A 22,440-nucleotide genomic window follows, 5' to 3' on the forward strand; every position below is an offset into this window, starting at 1 on the left:
TCGCTCAATGACACGGCGTCACGGGAGAGGCTGTCCCCGAGTCAGTTTTAATCAATTAGGTTAGCTTACCTTTATTTTTAGAATAATGTCCATTGGTTTCTAGTGTGCAGTTCTCGTGATACGGAAATTTCTGTCCACTTTCCCTCTTGAAATTAGATCGAGTCTATTATTGTAAACGAAAATAGGAGCTCTTCTAAAGAACCTTATTCTGATTTTCGAGGGTCTTAAGTTGCCTTTAGGTGCTGTCGGAATTATGGGTTAGAAAAAATTAAAAAATTTTAAATTTGATGTATTTACTATACTATTGCTATATCTATATCCATATCAACTGTGTATCAACCATTTGCAGCTAATGTTCTGCAGTTGACTTTAGCCTGAAGTAAGTCATTACTTAGGTCTGCTGATACATATTTAGAACGCAAATTTGACGTCAAATCTTGATAGCGACATAAGGGTATTAAATACCAACATATAAGGCTGCACTTTATATCTTCTTCTTAACGACAATGAAGCTCAGAGACTATTTTTTTTTATGATTGTTATTGTTATAACTACCTACAAAATTACATTTGCTGTTTATCTAAGTAATCGTAGACTAAAAGCTGCCATTTTGTTTTTACTTTTAATCAGGTAGATCATTCAAGTTTGAAGTTATTATACCAAACACTTTTTAAGATCTGGGATATGTTGTGACCTATAATGACAAGAGGTAAGACCTTAAATTGAGGATTCTTCCCTTTAACAGGTCAGTTATTGGTACTTTCTGCATTTGTTCATCCTTCAAGTGTCCTGAAAGTAATTTGACTGTTGAACTCCTGAACTGTGGAAAAACAGAAAATTAATTTTGCAATTTAATCTAATGAACTGCTCATGTGATAACATCCGCTGGAACTCAGCTTGCTTCTCTTCTAGCCCACAAAGAATATAGGTCACTTCAAAATATGGTTTCATTCACATTCACAAGTCTATTTGTTAAACTAAAACTGGATATCAGAATCAAAGTGTCCAGCAACAAGCAATAACACAGCTTCCAGACAGGAACAGTGTCACATGAAACCCATGGTTATGAAAGACTGTGAAATGCATAAAGACACACAGGAACATCTTTACAACAATATAATCAAATTGTAATCTCAGTGTAAAAATGTGCTTAGGAAGAAAGAGCTTCTAAGAAGCAGTTGGTTGCACATGTGACCAAAAAATGCTCAAATATGCCTTAAAGATAGACTGAGCTGCTAAAAGTGAAATGTGACTAAAGATAAAATTATGTTTTGGAGGCGGAACAGATTCAAAAGATAATCTAGCCTCTTTCTGAAAGTGAAGCTGAATAACCTTTTAACAATAAAGAGTTTTTAATTGATTAGAAGCTCAATCTTTCGTATGTAAAAGAAAAATGTGTTTCTTCTTTTTTTTGTATTCTTATATAACTCTAATTTAACATTAAAGTTAAACATTAACTGTCCCCATACCCACGCTATTGCTAACTGTATTAGCATATAGGCCTTTCATATTGTTATTGCATGACACATGATTATTCGCTGACCATGGATCATTTGAGAAACCAATGCAGAATGATTCCCTTGGATCAGGCGTGTCTTTGATTAGTTCAGTGTTTTTATGTGTACATTTGTACAAGGCACATTATGACATTAATGTTTGTTGTATTCTATTGAACTGCTTCAGTTTCAGGGTCTTGGTAAAGTTGCATGTTGGCTCACTGTCAACAATGGCATAACTTTCTGGGACACTTGAACAGAACAAGGCCATTATGCTGCTTCTAGTCAAACCTGTGTTTTTCTTACTTTGACCACAGACTGTATGTAAGAAATAGATGCAGATATTGTAGTCATTGGTTTGAGGACTCTGGTTTTGACCCCTGAAGTTTGGCACTAGGCCATCGCTGTCTTTCTTCCAGATCCAGAGGTCCATGGATCCAGAGGTGGATATATTTGGTAAGGAGGGTATACCCATTGCTACACCATTATCCTGATTATGTGGTACCAACTTTCCAATCACAAGGTAGCTTACCCTAAAGCATAAGCAAAGTCTATTTTACTCTAAATGGGATCATAATTTACAAAATGATCATTGTTTTTTTAACCATGTTTCCATGACATGTTGGATACACATTTTTACCCTTGCCAACGAAAATCACATCATGCTGAAAAGACTTGAAACGAGCTGTTGACACCATAACCTAATTGGGAAAATGTTAACTGAGGTAATGAGTAAGTTGAGTAATAAGAGTTCTGTTTTAGACTTCCCTTTGCAACAGTTAAGTAGCCCCCTGCTGGCCATTTGAAAAATTGCAGCTTTGAGGCACTTCCTCATTGGCTTCATGTTTCAGACGTGAAGGTGAAGTCTGCTGCTAATATGCTGTCTATGACTATGACAAGTCAAAATGTCTGCTGTATAAAAAAGGTCTTCTTTATGAGAAGTAAGTTTGGCATCTGAAGTAATTTCATTTCTTCAAAATGACAATAAAGAGAAAGTGCTGACTATTTCACCAGAGGCCTGAATGATACACAATGTGTAAGTGGCAACCTGGAAAGGACAAACAAACATTCTCAATAATAAAGACAAAAGACGTTATGATTTTATGTTCTTGCTTGGTTGCTATTGAGCAAACACTTTAGAGACAGGAGGTGGGGATGGATTTGGGAGTGAAGGGGGTAACAATAGAGTTCAATAACAGAATGGCATTTGTCCACTATACTGTACATATGACCTGTACTGTACATTACATTTGTTGTATGGCTGTTAAGCAGTGAATGCAGGGGGGTTTATAATACACATCCGACATTCTTTACAGAGCTGGGATCCCCTTGGCTGGAATACACACCAGCTGACTTGGTCCCTTTGATGGCGGTGTTTCCCTTGTAAGGGGGGAAAAAAGCAGCACAAACTTGAAACACATGAAGTGGTTTTCTCTTTCTCACACATACACACACAGTCATGCATGAGCGCTTGGCACATGCCCACACACACACACACATACACACACACATAAATCATCCACTGCCCAAATCCGTACATCTCTGTCCAAGATACTCAAAAAAAACAAAAGATAAATATTTGACTTCAACTACCCAGCAGAGGCTGGTGTTCCGGCTTTGTACAGTATTTATACCTGTATATTATATGCTATAAAGAATTCTGTGACATTTAAAATGTATTAAATAAAGGGGGAAAATAAATGTGTAATAACAGAGCAACCACTGCTTACACTGATTGTTATGAACTGTAAACTCATAAAGCAGCTGACAGTGAGCTGAAGGTTCACTGTAACATCCGTGACGCATTTATTTAATGTAGTACACTGCCTTAAGCTCTCCAGCTCTGTAACATTCCCTGATGCTGAGTGGTCTTCGCCATATTCAAACATTCTTTTTTCTCTGTCCTCCTGCTCAGTGCGTCTCCTCTTGGCGCCGGGTAAAAAGCTGCCAAGGCACTGTGAGAGCATGGGTGGCAGTTTAGTCCACAGAAGAGGAGCCCTTCCACTGAGTTATGTCCCTCTGTCAAACACCACACCCCCTCTCGGAGGTGGAAACACTGTACACGGCACTTGGGGAGACTTCTTTGCAGACTTCAACAAAGAAAGGCAAAGCAAGAGTGCTTTGAGAAGTGGAGATCAGTCGCCATTGCGTTTCTTCCCATTGAGAGCTTATATTCCTGCCAGGGAGTTGAATAGGGAGTGCTTTGGTGTCCGAGTGTCCTTCATACCATGAATTCATTATTGCCATACAAAACCATCTGCTGTGGTATGTCTGGAGGGTCCCTGCCGTGGCCATCACCTTCTCTGGTGTGCCGCCTGGTTGAATGCTTGGCCCCCTTTAGTTTCTGTTTGCCCCTCTCTGGATTGAAGGTGCCTCTGCTAATAAACTGGGGCGCATCATCATACGAGACGTCCTGATCTCCTGTAGGGCTCATGTCCATGCTGTCGGAGCGAGAACTTTGAGATGTGCTCAGAGCCTGGGCCTGACCTGAGGGAGACTTATTGTGGAAACGAAAGCGTCGACCTGTGGCAGAGGAGGCAGAGGACGTTGGCTGGAAGTGTGATGAGGAGGAGTAGGAGGAAACGCTGGAGCAAGAGTCCACAGAGTCCACTGAGTCCGGTTGCCGGCGGAGAGCGTGGCGTCGAGGGCTCTGTATGTCAGCTCTCCGAGGCCAGGGGGAAGTCAAGGTTGGACCTCTCTCTGCAAGGAAAACATGTCAGGTGTATTGCTTTTTCATATTTTCTCCTGTTATCTACATGAAAAATAGCAAACTGAAAGGTGAGTTATGATTTTCTGCATGACATACCAGAGAAGTCAGAAATAGTTCCCTCAGAGTCCACATTGAGGTTTTCAGAGCTGTCAGCTGTACCGATAGAGGCCTCTGACTCCAGGGTCTCATCATCTGACGCCCGTGGCTCCAGAGCCAGCATCTCAAAAGTCAACTCCTCTCTGCAGAGGCAAACATTAAGCAGATGAGACATAAACATAGATGTATAATTCTTAGTAACATTGTCTGAATACTTGAATTTCAGTGCTTACTTTTCTTTCTGCAGGCTCTCAATTTGCTCCGTCAGCACTCTCTCTTCCTGCTGCATGGCCGCCTGCTGATGCTCAGAGATTTCGGGAAACGAGTCGGCTCTCTCTTCACCATCACTCTCTGTTAACACAGTGTCAGGCACGTATGGCAGCCGGGGACTAACTGGAGGCGAGGGGGTGTGGTAGCTTAGTCGCTGTACGTGGCCTTTTCCCTACGAGACAAAAGAATGGCAGAAGATGTATTCTCACTGATGTGAATATAACACACTTCCACAAAAAAGCAGATGACAAGCACCACAACAATACATCTCACCAGTTATAGCTAGACGCTTCTTGCATGCACATGCAGTGACTGAACCACATGAAACGACACGCCAGCTTAAACAACAATACACCAGCACTAAAGCACTCAAACACACAGAAACAGCACAATGATAAACAAACTTTACCTTCTTAGCTGCATTTGGCTGCTTAAAGTTAAAGTGAGAAGCAAAGAGAAAAGGAATCAGTGATGCCAGGCTCATAAAGGTGAGTTTTAATGCTCAGTGTAAAGATCTGATTTCATGCCTCAATCAAGTTTATGTTAGCTGAGTGGCAGATGCTGTAAGTATGACTGACATTTGTTCCTAATACTTAAAAGTGAAGCTAATAGTAACAACATTAATGTGGGACATCGATATGATATTTGCTAGGGAAATGTACGTTCACTTGGGGTTGATCAAGATCACTGTCAACAGTCAATACACAAGTCAAGTAATGACAAAACATTTATAAATTCAAAACTCCTATTTAGATTTCTTAGTTAGACACCAGTGTTAAATCTGATTATTATGGGATTTTTGAGACATAAACTAATGTGAGTGCTACAGACAACGCTGAGAGTATTGTAAACAAAGTAGTCGGAGTGCGCTCCACTGGATAAACTGAAATGTTTCTGCAGTATATGTTCTGGAAAAGAAGTTTCATATCTCAGCATATCGAAAAACAAATAGGCAGATTCTATGTATCTAAAGTAGGCCCACATGAGGTTAATCTGGGCAGATTATACCGTCTAACCATGTAAACTCATCAGTGAGTATTTACAAAAATGCTGATTAGCATTTTTTTACTTTCTTGATTTTAAGTCAACTGAAACATCTGTTAAAATCTACTCAACTCTGTAACCACTGATTTTATATCCCTGCTTTTAACTTGCCCAACATCTTTTTGTTGCTGGTATGTGTGTGTGTGTTTGTAACGAACTGCTCTGTGTCATTCTGTATTATGTGCCTTGTATTGTAGTCTTGTAACTCTGTGATGTTTTAATTGTGACCATGTCAACGGAGTGCGAATGGAAGTTAGCTTTAAAGTCATAATCTCAAAGATCTCAGTTTCGTTCTCTTTGGCGACACCTATGGTGATAAACGGTAATTGCGGGAGCACACTTCCCAGATATCCAGACAGTGTTGCATGTGTGACGTCCACGGTTGGCCACTCATCACTCGCTGACGGTCGCTTTCCTCTTTAGACTGTTTGCTTCATCTGAGCGTCGAATTTGTTTCTTTTTCTTTGGATTTTCACTTATTTTTGAAGTTGTATCTGTAGTCATCCATCTTTTCTTTGTTTGTTCAGCCATAGTAGATTACTGTTTACTCGCAACAATTGCAGAGAGCGGAAAAGAAGCCGCTTAGCTCCGCCTACCCTCTCTGGCAGACCAACCACTGCTGGGTGACGGAAAACGCGTCACTAACTGGGCGCCGCTCGTGATTTTTTCCACTAAAGTCGCCCCAGACACCCAGTCTGTAATACTGTAAATGCAAAGGCTTTCATCAGTGGGCCATAGGCTCAATCACCATTGTGTTACCTCATTCGGAGATATGTAGTGACTTAACAGACATTTATTTAAATGGAAATCTTTGAGATGATCACTTTAAGCTGACGCTACAAAACATCGAATGGTAACATTTATGCTTAATATTGTACATGGACCCTTTAAAAATAAATAAATAAATAAATCGTAATTATAATAATAATAATAGAATAAGCATAAAATGTTCACTTTGAATGTTCCACACTCAGCGTGATGTAAATGTAATTACTCTAGAAGTAATTGCATGGTTGCATGATGTCCTAAGATTCATCCACGAGAGACACTTACAGAATATAGTCCGACACACAAACACAAAAACACAGAAGCAGAGACTACGTGCTGGGATGACTCATGCTTCAGGGGATGGACGAGATGGATATTAATATTTGACGAGATGCGACTAAAAAGTGATCTGAGTCACAACAACGTCACCACTAGATGATTGTTCGGGGATGCAATCCACGGTTTGAGCATATACCTACCATAGTGCGCACTATGCTCATAAATCTAACAGCTATTAGTACGGGTTTCTGGGTAAAGGAAAGGACAGGTTAGTGAGGAGAGTCTGAAGCAGCTCAGAGAGGAGGAAGTAAGGGAAGGTATTACAGCACTGAAGGAGTTGTTTGGTACATTTAGTAACTTATTTGATAGCAGGTAGATTAGTCATTTTAGTCACATTAAGTGATCTTACCATTGATCGTCGTATGAGGGTGAGTCTGCACTTGGCTTTATTCTCAGCAAACTCCAGGCTGCTGATGTCCTTTAGTCGTACTTTGTACTTATTCATCTGTTCACAGATAATCAGTTCTACACACCTGTGGTGACACAGAGAGACAAAAATAGTCAAAGCTCCTGGTATTTCGCTGGTTATGAAACAGCCTGAAATGAATCCTGATGTGTTGTAGGAATGTAGAATGGGCAAAACCACGAGCTGTTTGTACAACTTTCTCCACAGCTATGCCGCCAATGTCAAGTATTAGTGCTTCTATCGATTACAGAGAACACCAGCTTTGACTGACAGTGGCTTTTTCCAGGGGCGAACTGCTCCTTTAATGCGTGTACAGGACAAAATCAGCTAAGAGATGAGGGGTACGGCTTTGTACACAGGGGTCGCCAAAATCCTCACAGGAGCTTCAACAACATATATACAGTATAATAGTTACCATACATATATATACATTATACTGTATATTTAACATTTTTGTTTCCTTCCCCATCAAACATCTGTCCACATGGTTCTCTCACTGTCTGAATAACTGTTAATAAATTAGATCTTGATAGCCGTGAGAAGAGTTTTGTTCATTGTTTCCACATGAAAGAGATTGATCTAATTTTACAGGCCATGTGCGCCCTGACTGACATTTATTTGATAGATGTGAATTATATCCTTACGCTGTGGTCTTTCCGATGTCCTGGACGCTCTGCAGTGGATCAATGGTGTCCGGACAGCGCAGGATACACGGAGCAAAAACTATAGCCAGGGCGTTTGCCGACATACGGTTTGTGTCCTCTTGTAAGGCGATCCTGAAAAACATTTACTGAGTATGTGAGTACTCTGTCGGGAAGGAAATAAAGCAGTAGCATGTTTAAATCCTGCTCTAAGATTAGAGAAAGTCTCTTTATTACCTGACTAGATGAAATATGAGGCGCTCCAGAGTGTTGAGGTGAGTTCTGCTTAGCTGGTCAATAACTGAATATACCCCTCTGAGGGTTTCCTTTTTATCCTGCAGACCTGGGGAGGCATTTTCACAACAAATAAATCTTCTGCTGTTCACAGTAATACTTTGTTATTCTGGACAGAATCTCCAGTTGAGATCACAATAAAGTTGGATTTCTGATATTGACCACTTACCCATGGCACGAATAAACTCCTCGTACAGCTCAAATGTCATGAGAGGATTAGGCAGATCTCTCAGCCACTGCTTGAAAACACTCGCAATAACATGGATGTTGTAGTCGTCGAGACTGGTGCTGTCCACATCTGTACGGTCACAAGGAGAAAACCAACAAAGTCAGTAATCACATTTAATCCTTAGACTGTGTGTAAGAAGTGGACGTAGCATCCTGGTTTCAAAAGTAAAGCCAACGTGGAAGTGCTTTAAATCTGCATTCTTTCCAAAGAGAAGTCAGATTGTGTGAAATCTCTGTTTACAGGTGTTGCTGCCTGGCAGGGACGTGGATTTTAGGGGTGGCAAGTGTTCTGGTTTCCGTTTGAAGAACGCTTGTAGAGTAAAATTGACCAATCACGTATCAGCAGGCTGCGGCGTATGCAAGAAAAACAGTCCGTGTGGAGAGCAAAGGCAGGCGGAAGGTAATGCGCAGTAATGACATCCCAGTGCCCGTCAGTGGTCGTCTGATGATGATTTAGCTTCTTATTAATCTCTAGAAACAGATATCTTCATGCTTACAGCTAACAATCTGCTCTAGATCTAAAATTCAGCTTGAGATAAATTCCCTTGACACTGTGTCACGAAAGCCATTCAGCGTTCCTGACTTCCTCAAATGCATCAGAAATGATCGATCCGACCTCCGTTCAAAAAAACGAGCATTTTGAAAGTAGTTTGATCAGGATGTTTTCAGGAGGGGCGCTGTTGTGGTTCCCTGAGCCAATCACAGCGAGTGTGGGAGTGGTTCAGCAACTGGGCCCCATTCAGATTGACGAACATGGCGAAAGAGCGATGCAGAGTTGGCCGTCTTTCTGTTGGACAGGTGCAACCGGTAAGGACAAGCTAACCGGCAGTTAGCATGCTAGCGCAAATGTAACTGGCGTTTAGCATACTAGCGCAAAGGTAACCGTGATGCTGTCGGTGTTAGCTCGGCGGGGTGGGCTTGTTCTCGCAGACAGAGTGAGAGTGAGCTAATGGTGACGAAGAGCCCGGGAGTAGGGGCCCAGTTTGAATGTGTTGTTTACAAAATGCAAGGAAAAATCCTACTTATTATACCTTTAAGACCTGTAAAAAAGTAAAGTAAATCACAACAAAAACTGTTTCTTTTTCTGTAAACAATGCAGCACGCGGAAAAGGAAGTCTTGACCGGAAGTCGCTTATCGCTAACCGCTGGCTTACCTGTGTCAAGTCCCAGCTTGAGCTCCTTAATCTTGTTGGTGGAGCCTGATTTTCTGTATATTCCCTCAGTGTAGAGGCCATGCATCTCTATGTAGTTTATAAGCTTCTCCACTACCAGCGGCACCGTCCTCTCATCGTTAGTCAAACGAGAAACTTCAACACCGAACTGTCTGGAGGAAAGCTCCGGATCAAACTGTTCAAAGACAAACATAATAATCTGTTAAACACAGCCTGTATTGTTTTTAATAACATTCCCTACCAGTGTAGTAGGTGGAAGAAATAACACTAGCTACTGTGCATAAGCCCACAGTCACACAATTAATGTCATGGGATGTTATTGCGTGGGCGCTCAATATGGCCGACTCACCTTCTTACTGCATTTGGTGGTCGTCTTCTGGCAGCACTTTCTGTGGCAGGCGTAGCGGCACACTGGATAAACACAGCCAGAGAAATCAAACACATCATTCCCATTATCCACAGACAGGCAGTGCCTCCTCATTATTCAGCAAACAGTTCGGACACAAGAAAACAAATGTAATCGCTAAAAAGACCAAAGCGTCTTTGGTTGGCATGAAGAGTACATCCTGTGCAAGTATAAAGGAGAAACTGTGAGGAGTAAACTCGTCAGAGACGGAGCTTCAGACCCCATGAGTCCAGTTGAAAACAATCTGATTAAGGATGAGGAGGAGGGAGGGTGAGGCTCGCTCTCTGAGGCAGGACTGAATACAGCCACAGACAGTGTGTGTGTTTGTGTGCGGTCAAGTTCAAGTCAGTGTGAAGTATGTGAGATTTTGATGCTGTACAATTTAATACATCTGGATATTTCATCATCACATCACACCGATCAGCCACAACAACTGACTCATCGAGGCATGGACTCCCCGAGACCTCTGAAGGAGTGCTGTGATATCTGGCACCAAGACGTTAGCAGCAGATCCTTTAAGTCCTGTAAGTTGTGAGGTGGGGCCTCCATGGATCAGACTTGTTTGTCCAGCACGTCCCACAGACGCTCGATTGGATTGAGATGTGGGGAATATGGAGGCCAAGTCAACACCTTGAATTTGTTGTTGGGTACCTCAAACCATTCCTAAACCATGTTTGCAGTGTGGCAGGGCACATTATCCTGCTGAAAGAGCAGTGCTTGGTCTGCAACAAAGGTAGGTGGTACGTGGCAAAGTAACATCCACATGAACAGCAGGACCCAAAGTTTCACACTGCCTCCGCCTCCTCGCCTTCTTCCCATAATGCATCCTGGTCCCATGTCTTCCCCAGGTAGGGACGCAGACCAACCGGCCATCAACATGATGTGAAAGAATAAGTGATTCAACAGACTGAGCCACCTACTTCCATTGCTCCGTGGTCCAGTTCTGATGATCATGTACGTCCTTATGCTCGCCCAATTTTTTACTTGGAAGGACAAAATGTTCACTCGCTGCCCAACACAGCCCACCCACTGACAGGGGCCATTGTTACGAGATAATCAATGTTATTCACTTCAGCTGTCAGTGGTCATAATGTTATGGCTGATCGGCTGATGTGTTATGAAATCATCTGTTTATTTTGTCCATTTCTGGATTGATCATGTGTGGGAAAGACTAGTAAACTGTTCCCACACCAAGGTGACAGAGCCAGCTGTCTTTGTTTTGTGGCCTCAATGATCCAAAACTCAAAATAATTCAATTAACACAGAATGAAAATAAAGAAATGCTGCAGATCTTCACATTTAAATCACTGAAACCGGCAAATATTAAGATTCTGTCCTTGGTACATGAGCAATACATACTTTATTATAAGAGCTGTTCTGTTTAGAATAGAATTAACTTTATTGTCACTCTACCAAGGTACAATGACAATTCATACGGCTTCTCTCCTGTGTAGTAAACATTAAAAACTTGACATTAAAATGAGACTTAAAGTGATAACTGTGCAGATAGCTTAGCAGTACAAAATCTCTACAAGATTTTATAACTTTGCAGCGACAGATGTTCAAGTTCAGCAGAGTTTAAAAAATGTCTGTTTGCCTCTTCAAACCAGAACAATAGTTTCTACATTAAAACTCAAGATTATTGTCATTAATTCAGGATCCAAACAAACTCACGTTTGCAGACGCAGGCCCGGTCCATCATCCAGATGAGTGACGAGCAGTATTCACAGTATGTGGGGATGCTGTACTGGGTGGACTTGAAGATGTGGCCGTTATGCTCCTCCACCTGCAGAGGGCAGCAGAGGGCAGGTTCATGAGGAGTTCACTCGCATATAACGTTTTTCTCTCTTTACAGCCTTTTCTATTCAGGTCAGTAATTTATTTATATGTTGTTACTCTAAAGAGCTTAAATTGCTGTTAGAGCCAAGTGTCTTTTTTCTGTTATGATCATGTATTTAATATCAATAAGGATAAAGAGAGACTCACAATGTCCAGGTCCTTTTTCCTCCGTTTTTTGCGTTCAGGTTTTGGAGCCGGCTGCAGAAAGAAAAGACAAAAGAGAAAATGTATTGGTATATATTGGATATGTCACTGAATATGAGAGCATAATAATTAATATAATGTATACAAGAGTAATGTTAGCTAATGGCCAATGTTCACAAGAGTGCATGACAGATAAAGTTAGAAAAGATTCTTCAAAAAAACCCTCTTTAACTTTATTATTTGATCCACAACAATTAGTGCAGATGTAATTCTCTAACATTCCCCCTAAAGTGACGGTTCAGACCTCATCCAAAAGCCATAAATGTGTATTTGGCGGAGCCGTCTGGAGGTTTCTTTACCTTGCTAATTGTGGTATCCAGGGGCTTGTACTCCGTCATGAACTCATCGAGGAAAACTTTAAAGGTGTTGACCCAAACTGTGACAGGAGACTCCCTCCAGTCCCTCTGCTCCTGTCGCATCACCTTCTCCAGGATGTGCTCAAACAGAGCGTACAGGTCTTTGTAGCGGATGCTCTTACCGTCGTCCATCTGAAGAGGAAGAGAGCGGGGTCAGCATTTATCTGTTTACTTAATACCTGTTATCTGATGTAAACTTCTTCTCATGTGGTTTGCTGATCATGAGTGATATTTATAGATGGTTATTATAATTTTGAAGAACATATTTGCAGTTTAAAGGACCATGAGAGCAGCACTTACTGCTAGCGCAGTGGAGTAAGAGTTGAAGATGTTGAGACGGAATTCCTTCAAAGCCTTTTTGAACACGACATCCACCATGGTGTCCTTCTTACTGTCCTCTGTGTCCAAGTCGTTGATCTAAAACAGGAAACAAAAATCATCTCAGCATGAATGGCTAAAAGCCTCCGTCTGTTTGTCTGTTACTCAAGTCATTTTACATATTGAAGTACAGCCCAAGCAATCATAACAGTACGTTCGGCTGCACCTTCTTCATCAGGAAGTCGTTCATGCTCCTGTAGTCGTTGGTGCAGGTGAGGATCTGCAGCGAGTCGTTCTGCCACTGAGCCGGCTCCAGAGCAACGCTGGTGATCTTCACGCTGCGCCTTCGCTTCACCTTGGGAGACGGCTCTTTGTTCTCCTTCAAGTCTCTGAACCCGCGATCCAGCGTCAGATCGGGACTGCAGGGGGGCGACATGTTTTCCTGACCTGCTGTGCGGAAGAGAATCCCAGTCAGAGACACTTCAAAGGGGATGACAGGAGAAGGGCAAGTGGATCAAATGAACTTCAGATGCAGTCAAATGTTACAGGAAGGGAAAGTTGCTGGTTCGCGCTTTTTTAATGTGAGCATTTGCTGCTTTCTTTGTCATTAATAAAAGTAAATGTGTTACAGACTGATTAATCAGCACCTAATGTCCCCCATTGTGTGGTTTTAGAACATACAAAAGTCCTGTTAATGAATGTTCTTTGGATAACGCACCCTCTCCCAGCAGCGGCCCAGTGTCTCCATAGTCTCCATCCATCGAATCAGCCCCGCAGATCAGCTTTTCTCTCGACGTCTTCTTGTCTCCATACTTTGTCTTTCCCCAGAAACGCATCTTACCACGAACCCTGTGCAAAATGAAAACAAAATAAATTTGCGTTCCTTCTGTAATGATGAAATTGTGATGAAGATGTAAATAGCTTTAACTTATAGGAGACAAAACAAGGAAGAAAACAGGACGAAACAAACCTCCCATCCTGCGAGTTCTTGCGCATCGAGTCTGATTTGACCAGATCTCCTGACGACATGGCTTTGTGAATTTTCTTTTGCTCCTCGGTGCTCCCGGGCTGAAACAACATCGAATTAAATAACATGTTAAAGACACGGCTACAAATGAGGAAAACACTCTCTCTAATCAGTACCTCCAGGATTTCACGGGCGTTTTCTGTGAATGTTGCGGCAAAAAATGCCTGATTTTGCTGCAGCTTTTTAAAAAAGTTCAAATGAAAGTTGCCGTGTTTTGAGCCTTGTTTTTTAGTGTAATACATCACACATCCACTGTGAGCGACTGGGACAAACGCACAAAATAAAGCGATCTATTGGCTCAGTGAGCTTTAGTCTTCTGACATCACTTTAGGTTGATCTCTGTGACAAGACACCAAATAAATATGTAAAAACTGAATGACACTAAAGTCAGTAGCCCTTATTTCTCACTGCATTTGCACATTTAATGCTCTCCATATGTGCGAAGGAGAATCTACACAATATTTATTATATTTACGCTGTTCTACTCGTTATTTTGAGAGACTACTGGAGAGATTACTGTCTCACTGTACAATTACTTTTTAAAATCAGTGATGATGCAAACGCCAGTGACAAATACAGTAAAAGAGGCCCCCACATATCAGACCTCAGGGAATCAATATTTTGACTATCAAACAAGTGACTGGTGATGTACATGACTTTATGCTTGCAGGGAAAAAGGAGGATTGGTCAAGTTTTCGGAAAAGTTGCAGCAATTGGTTGACTTAGCGTGAATTCACAGGAACGCAACTTCCTGGAGGGACTGTATAATGCATTTCTACATGGTCTAGGTCTAGGACAGGGGTGGGCAACCCTGCTCCTGGAGAGCTACCTTCCTGCATGATTTGATACAACATTCAAATCAGGTGTGTTAGAGTGCGGAGAAACCTAAAACATGCAGGAAGGTAGCTCGAGCAGGGTTGCCCACCCCTGGTCTAGGATGTCGTCATCTGAGGGAAATTTTAAGCCAGTAGATGGCAGCATCACATCACTGGAGCTGCACCAGCTGGAGCACATTTAACATTATAAGAGCTCAGTAAAATGACTCAATGCATTTAGATTGATCATGATATTACCCAGCAAACACATTAAAAACAGTTTTGAAACAATGCTACACTCTGAAACAAAGAACAGATGAGTTTTCTCTGGAAAGGTGCTGTTAAAAGACAGAAAGAGTTTGTTAAGAGATGACGGTTTGACTCGGGACCAGTGCTTCTTGCAAAGATAGGAAATACAACAAAGTGAGACGCATGATGTTATTAAATGAGGAAGAATCATTAAAAGGAGGAAAGTCACTGTTAGTGCTCGGAGAGGAAAAGTTTTCAGGTGAAACACATTTCACAAACTGTCATGCATCTACCAGGATGCGTCCCTGTTCGTTATGATTGCTGAAGGCATTGTGAAACCAATCAAGTATTAGATCAATTAGATTTATAGTTGTTTGATAGTCCTTAATGGCAGTATAAATAAAGGACAGATTCTTATGATTCTACAATATTACTTTAAGCAGGTATTTCAAAACATCTCTAAAATACCTTGTAATGCTTCTGAAATGTGTTCCACTCAAACAGAAAGTTATTGTACGTATACAGAAAAGTTTTGAAGCTCAGTCTGAGTCAGAGCTGAGGTGTTTGCTCTCTCCGCTGAGGGGGTTAGAAGTGTCAAAGAGGAGCCGTGTTTAAGAAAGTAGAGAGGGCCACTGGTGGCTTTGCTGGCGCCTGTTACCATGTCTGAGTCACTGAAACAGGACTCTCCTAAGCCCGCCTCCGTCGAGCTCGGTTTGGAGAGGGGTGGGAGGCTGTAATGACGGGGGCTGACGGGGCTGTCGCCGTCCTCCTCGTCTGTATCGCCCCCAACTGAGAGGATGGGGGCGCGGGTGAGGAAGTCGGAGCGGGTCCGTGCCATTCTGGCTTTCTTTTTTTGGCCCGCTCTGCCGACCTGGAGTTTATCAGAAGTGATAACAGCAAGTTTAAAAGGTTCCTTTAAAGACGACTAGAAGAGCTTCAGTGTACTTTGTTTCTCTTGTAGGTCAGCTGTTGTTTTAATGTAAGTTTGGGAGATACACTGCCAGGATTAATTCATTCATTCACAATCACAGACTGTATAAAGGAAGTCAAAGGAGCCACAATGACATCAGATTTTGGTTTGTAGACAACAGCTTGAAGCCTCGAGACGCCTCAATCCTTATTTAAAAGGTACGTCCACTTCTTTTATACAGTCTATGTTCACAACACAAAAATGCATGACTGCAAACACATGCTGAATGTCTGTTTTCTAGAGAGATTTCTTACATCTCGAGGTTTTGTTCCTTTAGAAGGCTTGGAGGCGGATGTGGGTCCCTCTCTGGGAGCGGCTGCAGGTGTTTCTTTAGTGACAGAATCATTGTCAAACCTGAGGGACAAACAGAGGAACACAAATACACAAAATGTTATCAGTGTAAAATAATTAATACGATAAAGAAGTACTGAGGAGCCGATCAAGAGCAAGAACGCAAATGAAACAAGCCAAACACGACGATGAAGAAGAGTAAAGTATTAGGCTATATCGTCATTATGGTCATTAAACTATAGCCAATGGGTTCTGAGAATGCCTGGATAGTAATGTATTGTTATTATTCCTATAAGGCTGCAAGATAGAAAGTGCAAGCACTCATTACTCACTTTGCAAAAGTCACTTTGTCCTTAGGAGAGAAGAAGATGTTGCCCTGCTTGTCCTTCATACTGACTGTAGCACCTTGATTACTTGGAGGCTTCTTGGCGGCTGTTCTCACCCTGGTTCCTCCATCTTTTGTCTCCAGCGTGAGTTTAGGAGCCCAGCCCTCAGCAACAGGCCTGCGTCTCTCTCTGGGAGCGGAGGCTGGCGGAGGAGGCAGCTGGTGGCGATGGGTGCGCCCCTGGACGTCTGATGGGGGAGCGGAGTCCGACTGTGTTCTAGCGTGAGGAGCGAGTCCTGCAGTCCTCTCAATCAGCAGGGAACTCGGTCTAAGCGGCTTCCCGGAGGTTTCAGCTCCACTAACATCTTGCACGCCCTGTCGACTCTGCTGAATCCTGCTCAGAGCTTCTTCTCTCTGCTTCTCGAACATGTCTCTCTCGTACTGAGCGAAGAACAGTCTCTGCCGCTCCAGCGCTTCCTTCTGTTGCCTGATCTGCTCCATCATCTCCTTCTCGTTCTGCTGCTGCTGATTCCGCTGCCGCACCTCTTTCTCCTCATTCAGTCGCACCAGCTTCTCTATGACAGCCGGGTCGGCCTGAGGGACAGAGGTAGGAGCGGGGACGGGACTCTGGGACACAGGAGCCGGGGCTGCTTTCTGTGGCGTCAGATCCCCCGTCTGGGCTGCAGAATCCCGAACCTCTACAGGGGGATGGAGGATATCACACAGCTCCTCACTAAGCGGTGTTTCTTTCTGCATACTTATGACCACCACCACCGGCCGACGCGTGGACTCTCTCCTTTCTTTGACAGGCTTGGTAACAGCGGTGATTGCTGTAGAGACGGCTGCCTCTGGGGTTGGCTGATCTTTTTCTGCAGGACGAGCAGAGACGACTGTGCTGCTCTCACTTGCAGGGACGAAAAATGTAGGGAGGTAGTTCTCGATTTTGGGCGGATATGTGGGCGCGGAGGGGGCTGGCTGATCTGTCTTGATCTGGCCTTCGCTGCTTGGGTGGGCAACAGCATCAGACACCTCTGTCCTATGTGGTTCATCTGGCTTCGGGCTTGTTGAAACCACCTCCACATGAGGCTCAGAGGGTTCTGGAGCATCTGATGGAGGAGGGGAGCATGCATCCTCACTGTCCATCACCTCTTCTACAGCCTTGGGCGCCTCGTCGTCCATGCTGAGAAGCTCAAAGCTGCCTTTGGAGCTCTGGCTGTCGGGCGTTCCCTGAGGTGAACGAAGCGGCGGGGTCCCAGAGGGCACCAGCTCCACAGACCAGCGCCGCTCCTCAGACGGGGATGAGGCTCCACCGCTGGTCGCCCGGACCTTGAGGAGCTCCAGGCTGAACTTCGCCTGCTCCAACTCTCTCATGCGCCGGCTCTCTCTCTTGGCTCGGGTGGTCTTCTGGCTGGACTCGTCTACAGTCCTGGACCTCTCTCGCACCACCACAGTGGAGCTCAGGATCGCTTCAGTTTCCACTAGAGAGGTGCTCTCCATCGTCCGAGCAGGTTCGCCTTCCTCTTTTCCTGCTCCCTCCTGGCTGCTGAGGATTTGGAGGCTCTTTTCTCGTTGCTGGCAGGAAGGATCCTCCCATGTGCTGAGGTCCAACCCCATGATCCTCTGAGGAGACTCCTCGTCTTCCTCTGGAGAGAGATTCACCTGGCCATTCTGAAGCTGAATCAGCTTCTCCTGCTGCTCCTTCTTCTCCCTCAGTCTCTGTTCTCTCAGTTTTCTGAAGCTGTCAATCAAGAAGACAGGGTTACAACTTCACCGGATGTCAATATTTCCCCAACTCCTATCCTAAAGATGCATTTAAACAGGAAGCAAAGTGTAACTGCCTTCAGTATTCTCAGAAATGAGAGTCTGATTTACGTCTTGCTCTCAGCAGCTCAGCTGAGTGTAGAGCTGCTTTGAGTTGGATTGCGTGCGTCATTTCACGCTCTGGTCTATAAGCACTCTGAACAATGAGCAAACACACTGCAGGAGCTGTGTGCAGAGATTAATCTGCTTTTTCACCAGCTTAAGAAAAAAATAATGCACCCTTAGAAGCTATTTTCAGAGTATAAAGCCTCTAAAATGTGTCGGTATACCTAACTTATCCATACCTGAGTTTTCTAAGGTAAGAGGTTATAGATGATGAAGTGTTTGACAGGGTGGCTTACCTCTGCCTGGCGAGGCAGCCTCTGCTAGCCGCCTGTAGTCGCACCACAGCGGCGTACAGACGCAGGTAGGCCTCTCTGGCTTGATGACATCTCCAGGCCGTCTGAATGACCACAGCTGCCGTGCAGCGCCGATGAAGCCATGACCTCCACGCCCTCTGCAGCACCAGAGCAGCCTCCTTCCACAGCCTGAACCTCTGACGCTCCTTGTAACCTCGCCAGTTTGTCTGCAGACACAACGCTGCCCCCTGCTGGAGAGCAGGGTCATAATCGTCTTCTTCCTCCTCCTCCTCTTCCTCCTCTTCCTCTTCTATAGGCCGGTACGATTGCCACCATTTCTGTAAGGAGATGCTAAATTATTTTTGTATTCACCACACCAGCAACTCCACAGAAATGTAAAAGGGAATTGTAAAATGTTCTAATATGGGACTGAAAATGGAATAAAATCCCAACAACACTGAAAATTTAAGTGTGAAAGTCCACCTGAAATATAGGTCACATTAATTTTCACTCCATAAAATTCCATAAACTGAAGATGGACTATAAGTTGACAGTAAGTTCTGCTCTAAGTTTATAAAAGGTAACACTAAATAAAAGGTAGCCTCCATATTCCAACAACACAAAACAAATTAAATTACACAGTAGGAAAAGACCGAAATGAAGTCACCGGAGAGCGGTGACGATGAAAAGTAGTTCACTACCTGGATGCAGACGGCTGCCTCTCTCATCCTGACAAACTGCTTCCTCTCCAGCCGCGCTCTGAAGCGCCGCTGCAGCGTGACGATGCGTCTGAGGACCTCTGTGTGGAGTAAGGCCTGGAGCTGCTGACGCTCTGCCTCCCGGAGAAACACCTGAGGGGAGGGACGTGATGAAGTCAGCACAGTAACACACACGCTTAATGAAGAGTCTGGCTGAATACAAAGACATATATATACACACACACAGAGTCAGAAAAGCCTGGCCGGATACTCGGCCACAAGTATGTCAGGTATGATCCTCTAATTATAGAGACAGCATACCAGGAGCATGGACCCCTCCATCATGCCTCATTCATACCTTGGACTTGTCTTCATTACATCCCTTTTTTTCCCAGAGGGATGTTTTCAGATAATATGAGGTTATGGCCAACGCTGTCCTTTCCTGGTGTCTATGTGTCTATTTATAGTTTGTGTCATTCAAAAGTTTAATAAACTGACGAGTTTGAGTAATTTAAAACCCCCACATTAGTTTAAGTGAACACATTTTTGGGACGCTGGACTTCTTTTTCCAAATTCCTAAATGCCTAAAACACGTAATAATAACATGGTATGATCTTTTCACTGATGTCAACATTTAAGAAAATGACTTTTTTGTCCTTTTTAAATCTTATTTTACACTAATATTCCCATCAAACATCTGGTAAAGTAGCTATAAAATCTTTTCTTTACTTTATTTCTTTAATCTTTTGTTCCAAAACTTGTCAAACTTAGAACCTGTGAAATATTCAAAACCAAAGAAGTATAATATTGCTTTTGGTACTGAAGGAAACTTTGGGATCATCAATAAAATTCAAACATAACTTCTGAGAGCTAAACAAAGCTCAACTGTGTAGCATTCATTCATCATGATGAACACAGTTTTTTAGAACATTAGAGAACAGGGATGTGCCATATTAAAAACATGCCTCATTATGTTTAATTGTGCTTGTTTATCGGTTAATTTCAAGAGAAGAAAAAGAACTGCACAGAGGAAAGAAGAGAGCAGGGTAGTACCATCGTCTTTCCCACTTGGTACCCATCTGGCTGCAGGTCCAGCTGGTCCAGACACTGCCGGATGCCCTCTCTGGTGGCCCTGGTGCCCTCTGGGAGCAGCACGCAGAAGTGATGCACAAAATCCTGTCAAGAGAAAAGGGAAAGACGTTACGATGTTTATTTCCTCACAGCAGTGATTCCCAATCTGTGGTACGTGAACCAAAGACCGTATACAAAGACGTGGACGTGGACTTGGTGTATGTAAGCTTCAGTTAGCGGTGCACTTACTGGTGCACTTCCTGTCTAACAATGCACTCCAAGTTTTCCATCCTTAATTTAGAACTACAAAATGGTATTTATTTATTTTTTGGCATTTGCCAATATTCGATAGGACAGTGGAAAGAGTCGATTTGTGGGAAGAGAGAGTGGGGATGCGGCAAGAGTCGGAGCTGAGCCCGGGGCCGCAGCATCGATTACTCGATTAACTGCTGACCTAAACTGCCGCCCCATTAATTGTATTTTAACACAGAGTACAGTTATTACATACCAATACTAAAAAACTGTTGTTAACTTTTGTCTATGCTCATCAACATAGGATAGACATGAAGCTACGTAATGTGAAAAATAGACGATAACAGTTTCCACATCTCTGCCCTGGTTGGCCGTGGAAGCAACTTGTCAACCACATGTAGCCACAGCCTAAAGTGCACCACGCTTATTGACGATTTTACTTTAAATGGGAGCATAGTTTACAAAAGCAACATGATGCTACATTGAAGAAGACTTTAAAATAGTGACTAAGACCATACATTTATATAGAAGTAAATAAAAGTAAAAGTAAACTGAGAGGCAGGCAGATATTTTCAGCTGGTTCCCTACAATCTGACTTCTTCCTGCAATCAGTGAAGTCGCCATCTGCTGGCCATTGGAAAAAATGCAGGTTTAAGGCAGCACTGGCTTTACTTTTGAAACCGAAAGGCTACATACATTTTCTAGTCTTCCAACCAGTTAAAGTGCTTTTACACTACATGTCACATTCACCCATTCACACACTGATGGCAGAGGCCTAAGTGCCAATCTCCAGTCAGGGTCTAACTACATTCATGCACAAGTTCAGGACTAACTCGGGGTTCAGTGTCTTGCCCAAGGACACTTCAACATGTGACTGTAGCAGCCAGAGATCAGACCCACAACTTTCCGATTGAGAGACGACCGACTCTACCGCCGAGCCACAGCCGCCCCAAAATACAATCTGTGTGTGAAGTCTGATATAACATGAACCAATAACGTTAACAATAATATAGGGTACACGCAGTCAGATTCAGACTCGTCAGTCGTTGATTAAAGCAGAAAGATTTGACCTTGAAATGTCTACAAGGCCCTAAACACAGTCAAGACGCATGTGACAAAGCTGACAAAGCTCATCTGTGGGGAAACTGAGTTTGGTGTATAGTGGTACGTGATATTAAAGGCCTGTTCTGGATCATTAGTTTGTATCTTTCGCACAGGATGCAAAAGTGTCCAACAAAAGCTTAACTTCCTGTTAAAGTAATCTGTCTTTCTAACACTGAGTCCAGTACAGGATTAAGTTTTAGGATGTTCACTCTGTTGACCTCAATTTGAAATAAAACTCCTGACCATCATGAGAAACTGAAGCAGCCTCTTGTAGCATCACTCAAGCAGAAACCAGCTGTGGAGGCACATGTGGTTTCAGGTAAGAGTCCACGCTGTCCGTATTCGCAGGCGTTCAAACATCATGACATAAATATGCTGAACTCCCACTCCTCAAACTGAGGCCCATTGTTTGAATCCAATACACTGTGCACCCCGGGCTGCAGGGGGTGGAGAGGGAAACAGATGCTGTGTTTATACAATTACAAGCGCGGGGAGTGTTTGAGAGAGCCGAGGACAATGGAGAGGCTCTGTTCTGATGTTCTGGAGGGTCGGGAACCAGCGGAGTCGTCCACAGTGATCCCATGCCCGAGATATTTCTCATTAGTGCTGACCGCAGCACTAAATATGTTTGGAGGAATTTCTGCTAAATGACCATGTCTGATGCTGAAATTGTCTGAGTGAGATCATCGAAGTCGCGGCAGTTTTATGAGTTTGTCACTCAGGCAATGGCAGGGGAAGTATTTTGCAGAGGTGGAATTTTGTACTTAATGAAAGAAGGAGCAGAAAAAAGTGAAATTACTTTAATAAATGAAAGCGCTGCATTCAGAGTACAAGTACAAAAGTACGACAGTAAGAGAGCATCTAGGAGCATAATGAATGGCAACTATAAAAT

The 22,440-nt window shown here is 43.3% G+C and overlaps 1 protein-coding gene across 1 annotated transcript in view; it reads right to left on the reverse strand.

Annotated features, from left to right (window-relative positions):
• Positions 1-2,596: 2,596 nt before the first annotated feature.
• Positions 2,597-22,440, reverse strand: part of myo9aa (myosin IXAa) — a 131,157-nt gene continuing 111,313 nt past the window's right edge. The window contains exons 22-43 of the mRNA XM_069667755.1: positions 20,175-20,297; positions 19,125-19,274; positions 18,427-18,761; positions 16,272-18,002; positions 15,903-16,002; positions 15,337-15,549; positions 13,558-13,655; positions 13,306-13,436; positions 12,814-13,034; positions 12,570-12,686; positions 12,213-12,401; positions 11,857-11,907; positions 11,545-11,656; positions 9,814-9,875; positions 9,447-9,639; positions 8,234-8,362; positions 8,008-8,113; positions 7,774-7,905; positions 7,073-7,196; positions 4,536-4,744; positions 4,303-4,445; positions 2,597-4,196 (exon numbers count right to left, since the gene is read on the reverse strand). Coding sequence (XP_069523856.1) covers positions 3,718-4,196; positions 4,303-4,445; positions 4,536-4,744; positions 7,073-7,196; positions 7,774-7,905; positions 8,008-8,113; positions 8,234-8,362; positions 9,447-9,639; positions 9,814-9,875; positions 11,545-11,656; positions 11,857-11,907; positions 12,213-12,401; positions 12,570-12,686; positions 12,814-13,034; positions 13,306-13,436; positions 13,558-13,655; positions 15,337-15,549; positions 15,903-16,002; positions 16,272-18,002; positions 18,427-18,761; positions 19,125-19,274; positions 20,175-20,297 — 5,148 coding nt within the window. The 3' untranslated portion in view covers positions 2,597-3,717. The remainder of the gene's footprint in view (positions 4,197-4,302; positions 4,446-4,535; positions 4,745-7,072; positions 7,197-7,773; positions 7,906-8,007; positions 8,114-8,233; positions 8,363-9,446; positions 9,640-9,813; positions 9,876-11,544; positions 11,657-11,856; positions 11,908-12,212; positions 12,402-12,569; positions 12,687-12,813; positions 13,035-13,305; positions 13,437-13,557; positions 13,656-15,336; positions 15,550-15,902; positions 16,003-16,271; positions 18,003-18,426; positions 18,762-19,124; positions 19,275-20,174; positions 20,298-22,440) is intronic.

The sequence above is a fragment of the Semicossyphus pulcher genome, unplaced genomic scaffold (genome assembly GCF_022749685.1).
Source record: "Semicossyphus pulcher isolate SPU_LCO1_2020_fin unplaced genomic scaffold, fSemPul1.0.p SCAF_1, whole genome shotgun sequence".
NCBI lineage: Eukaryota > Metazoa > Chordata > Actinopteri > Labriformes > Labridae > Semicossyphus > Semicossyphus pulcher.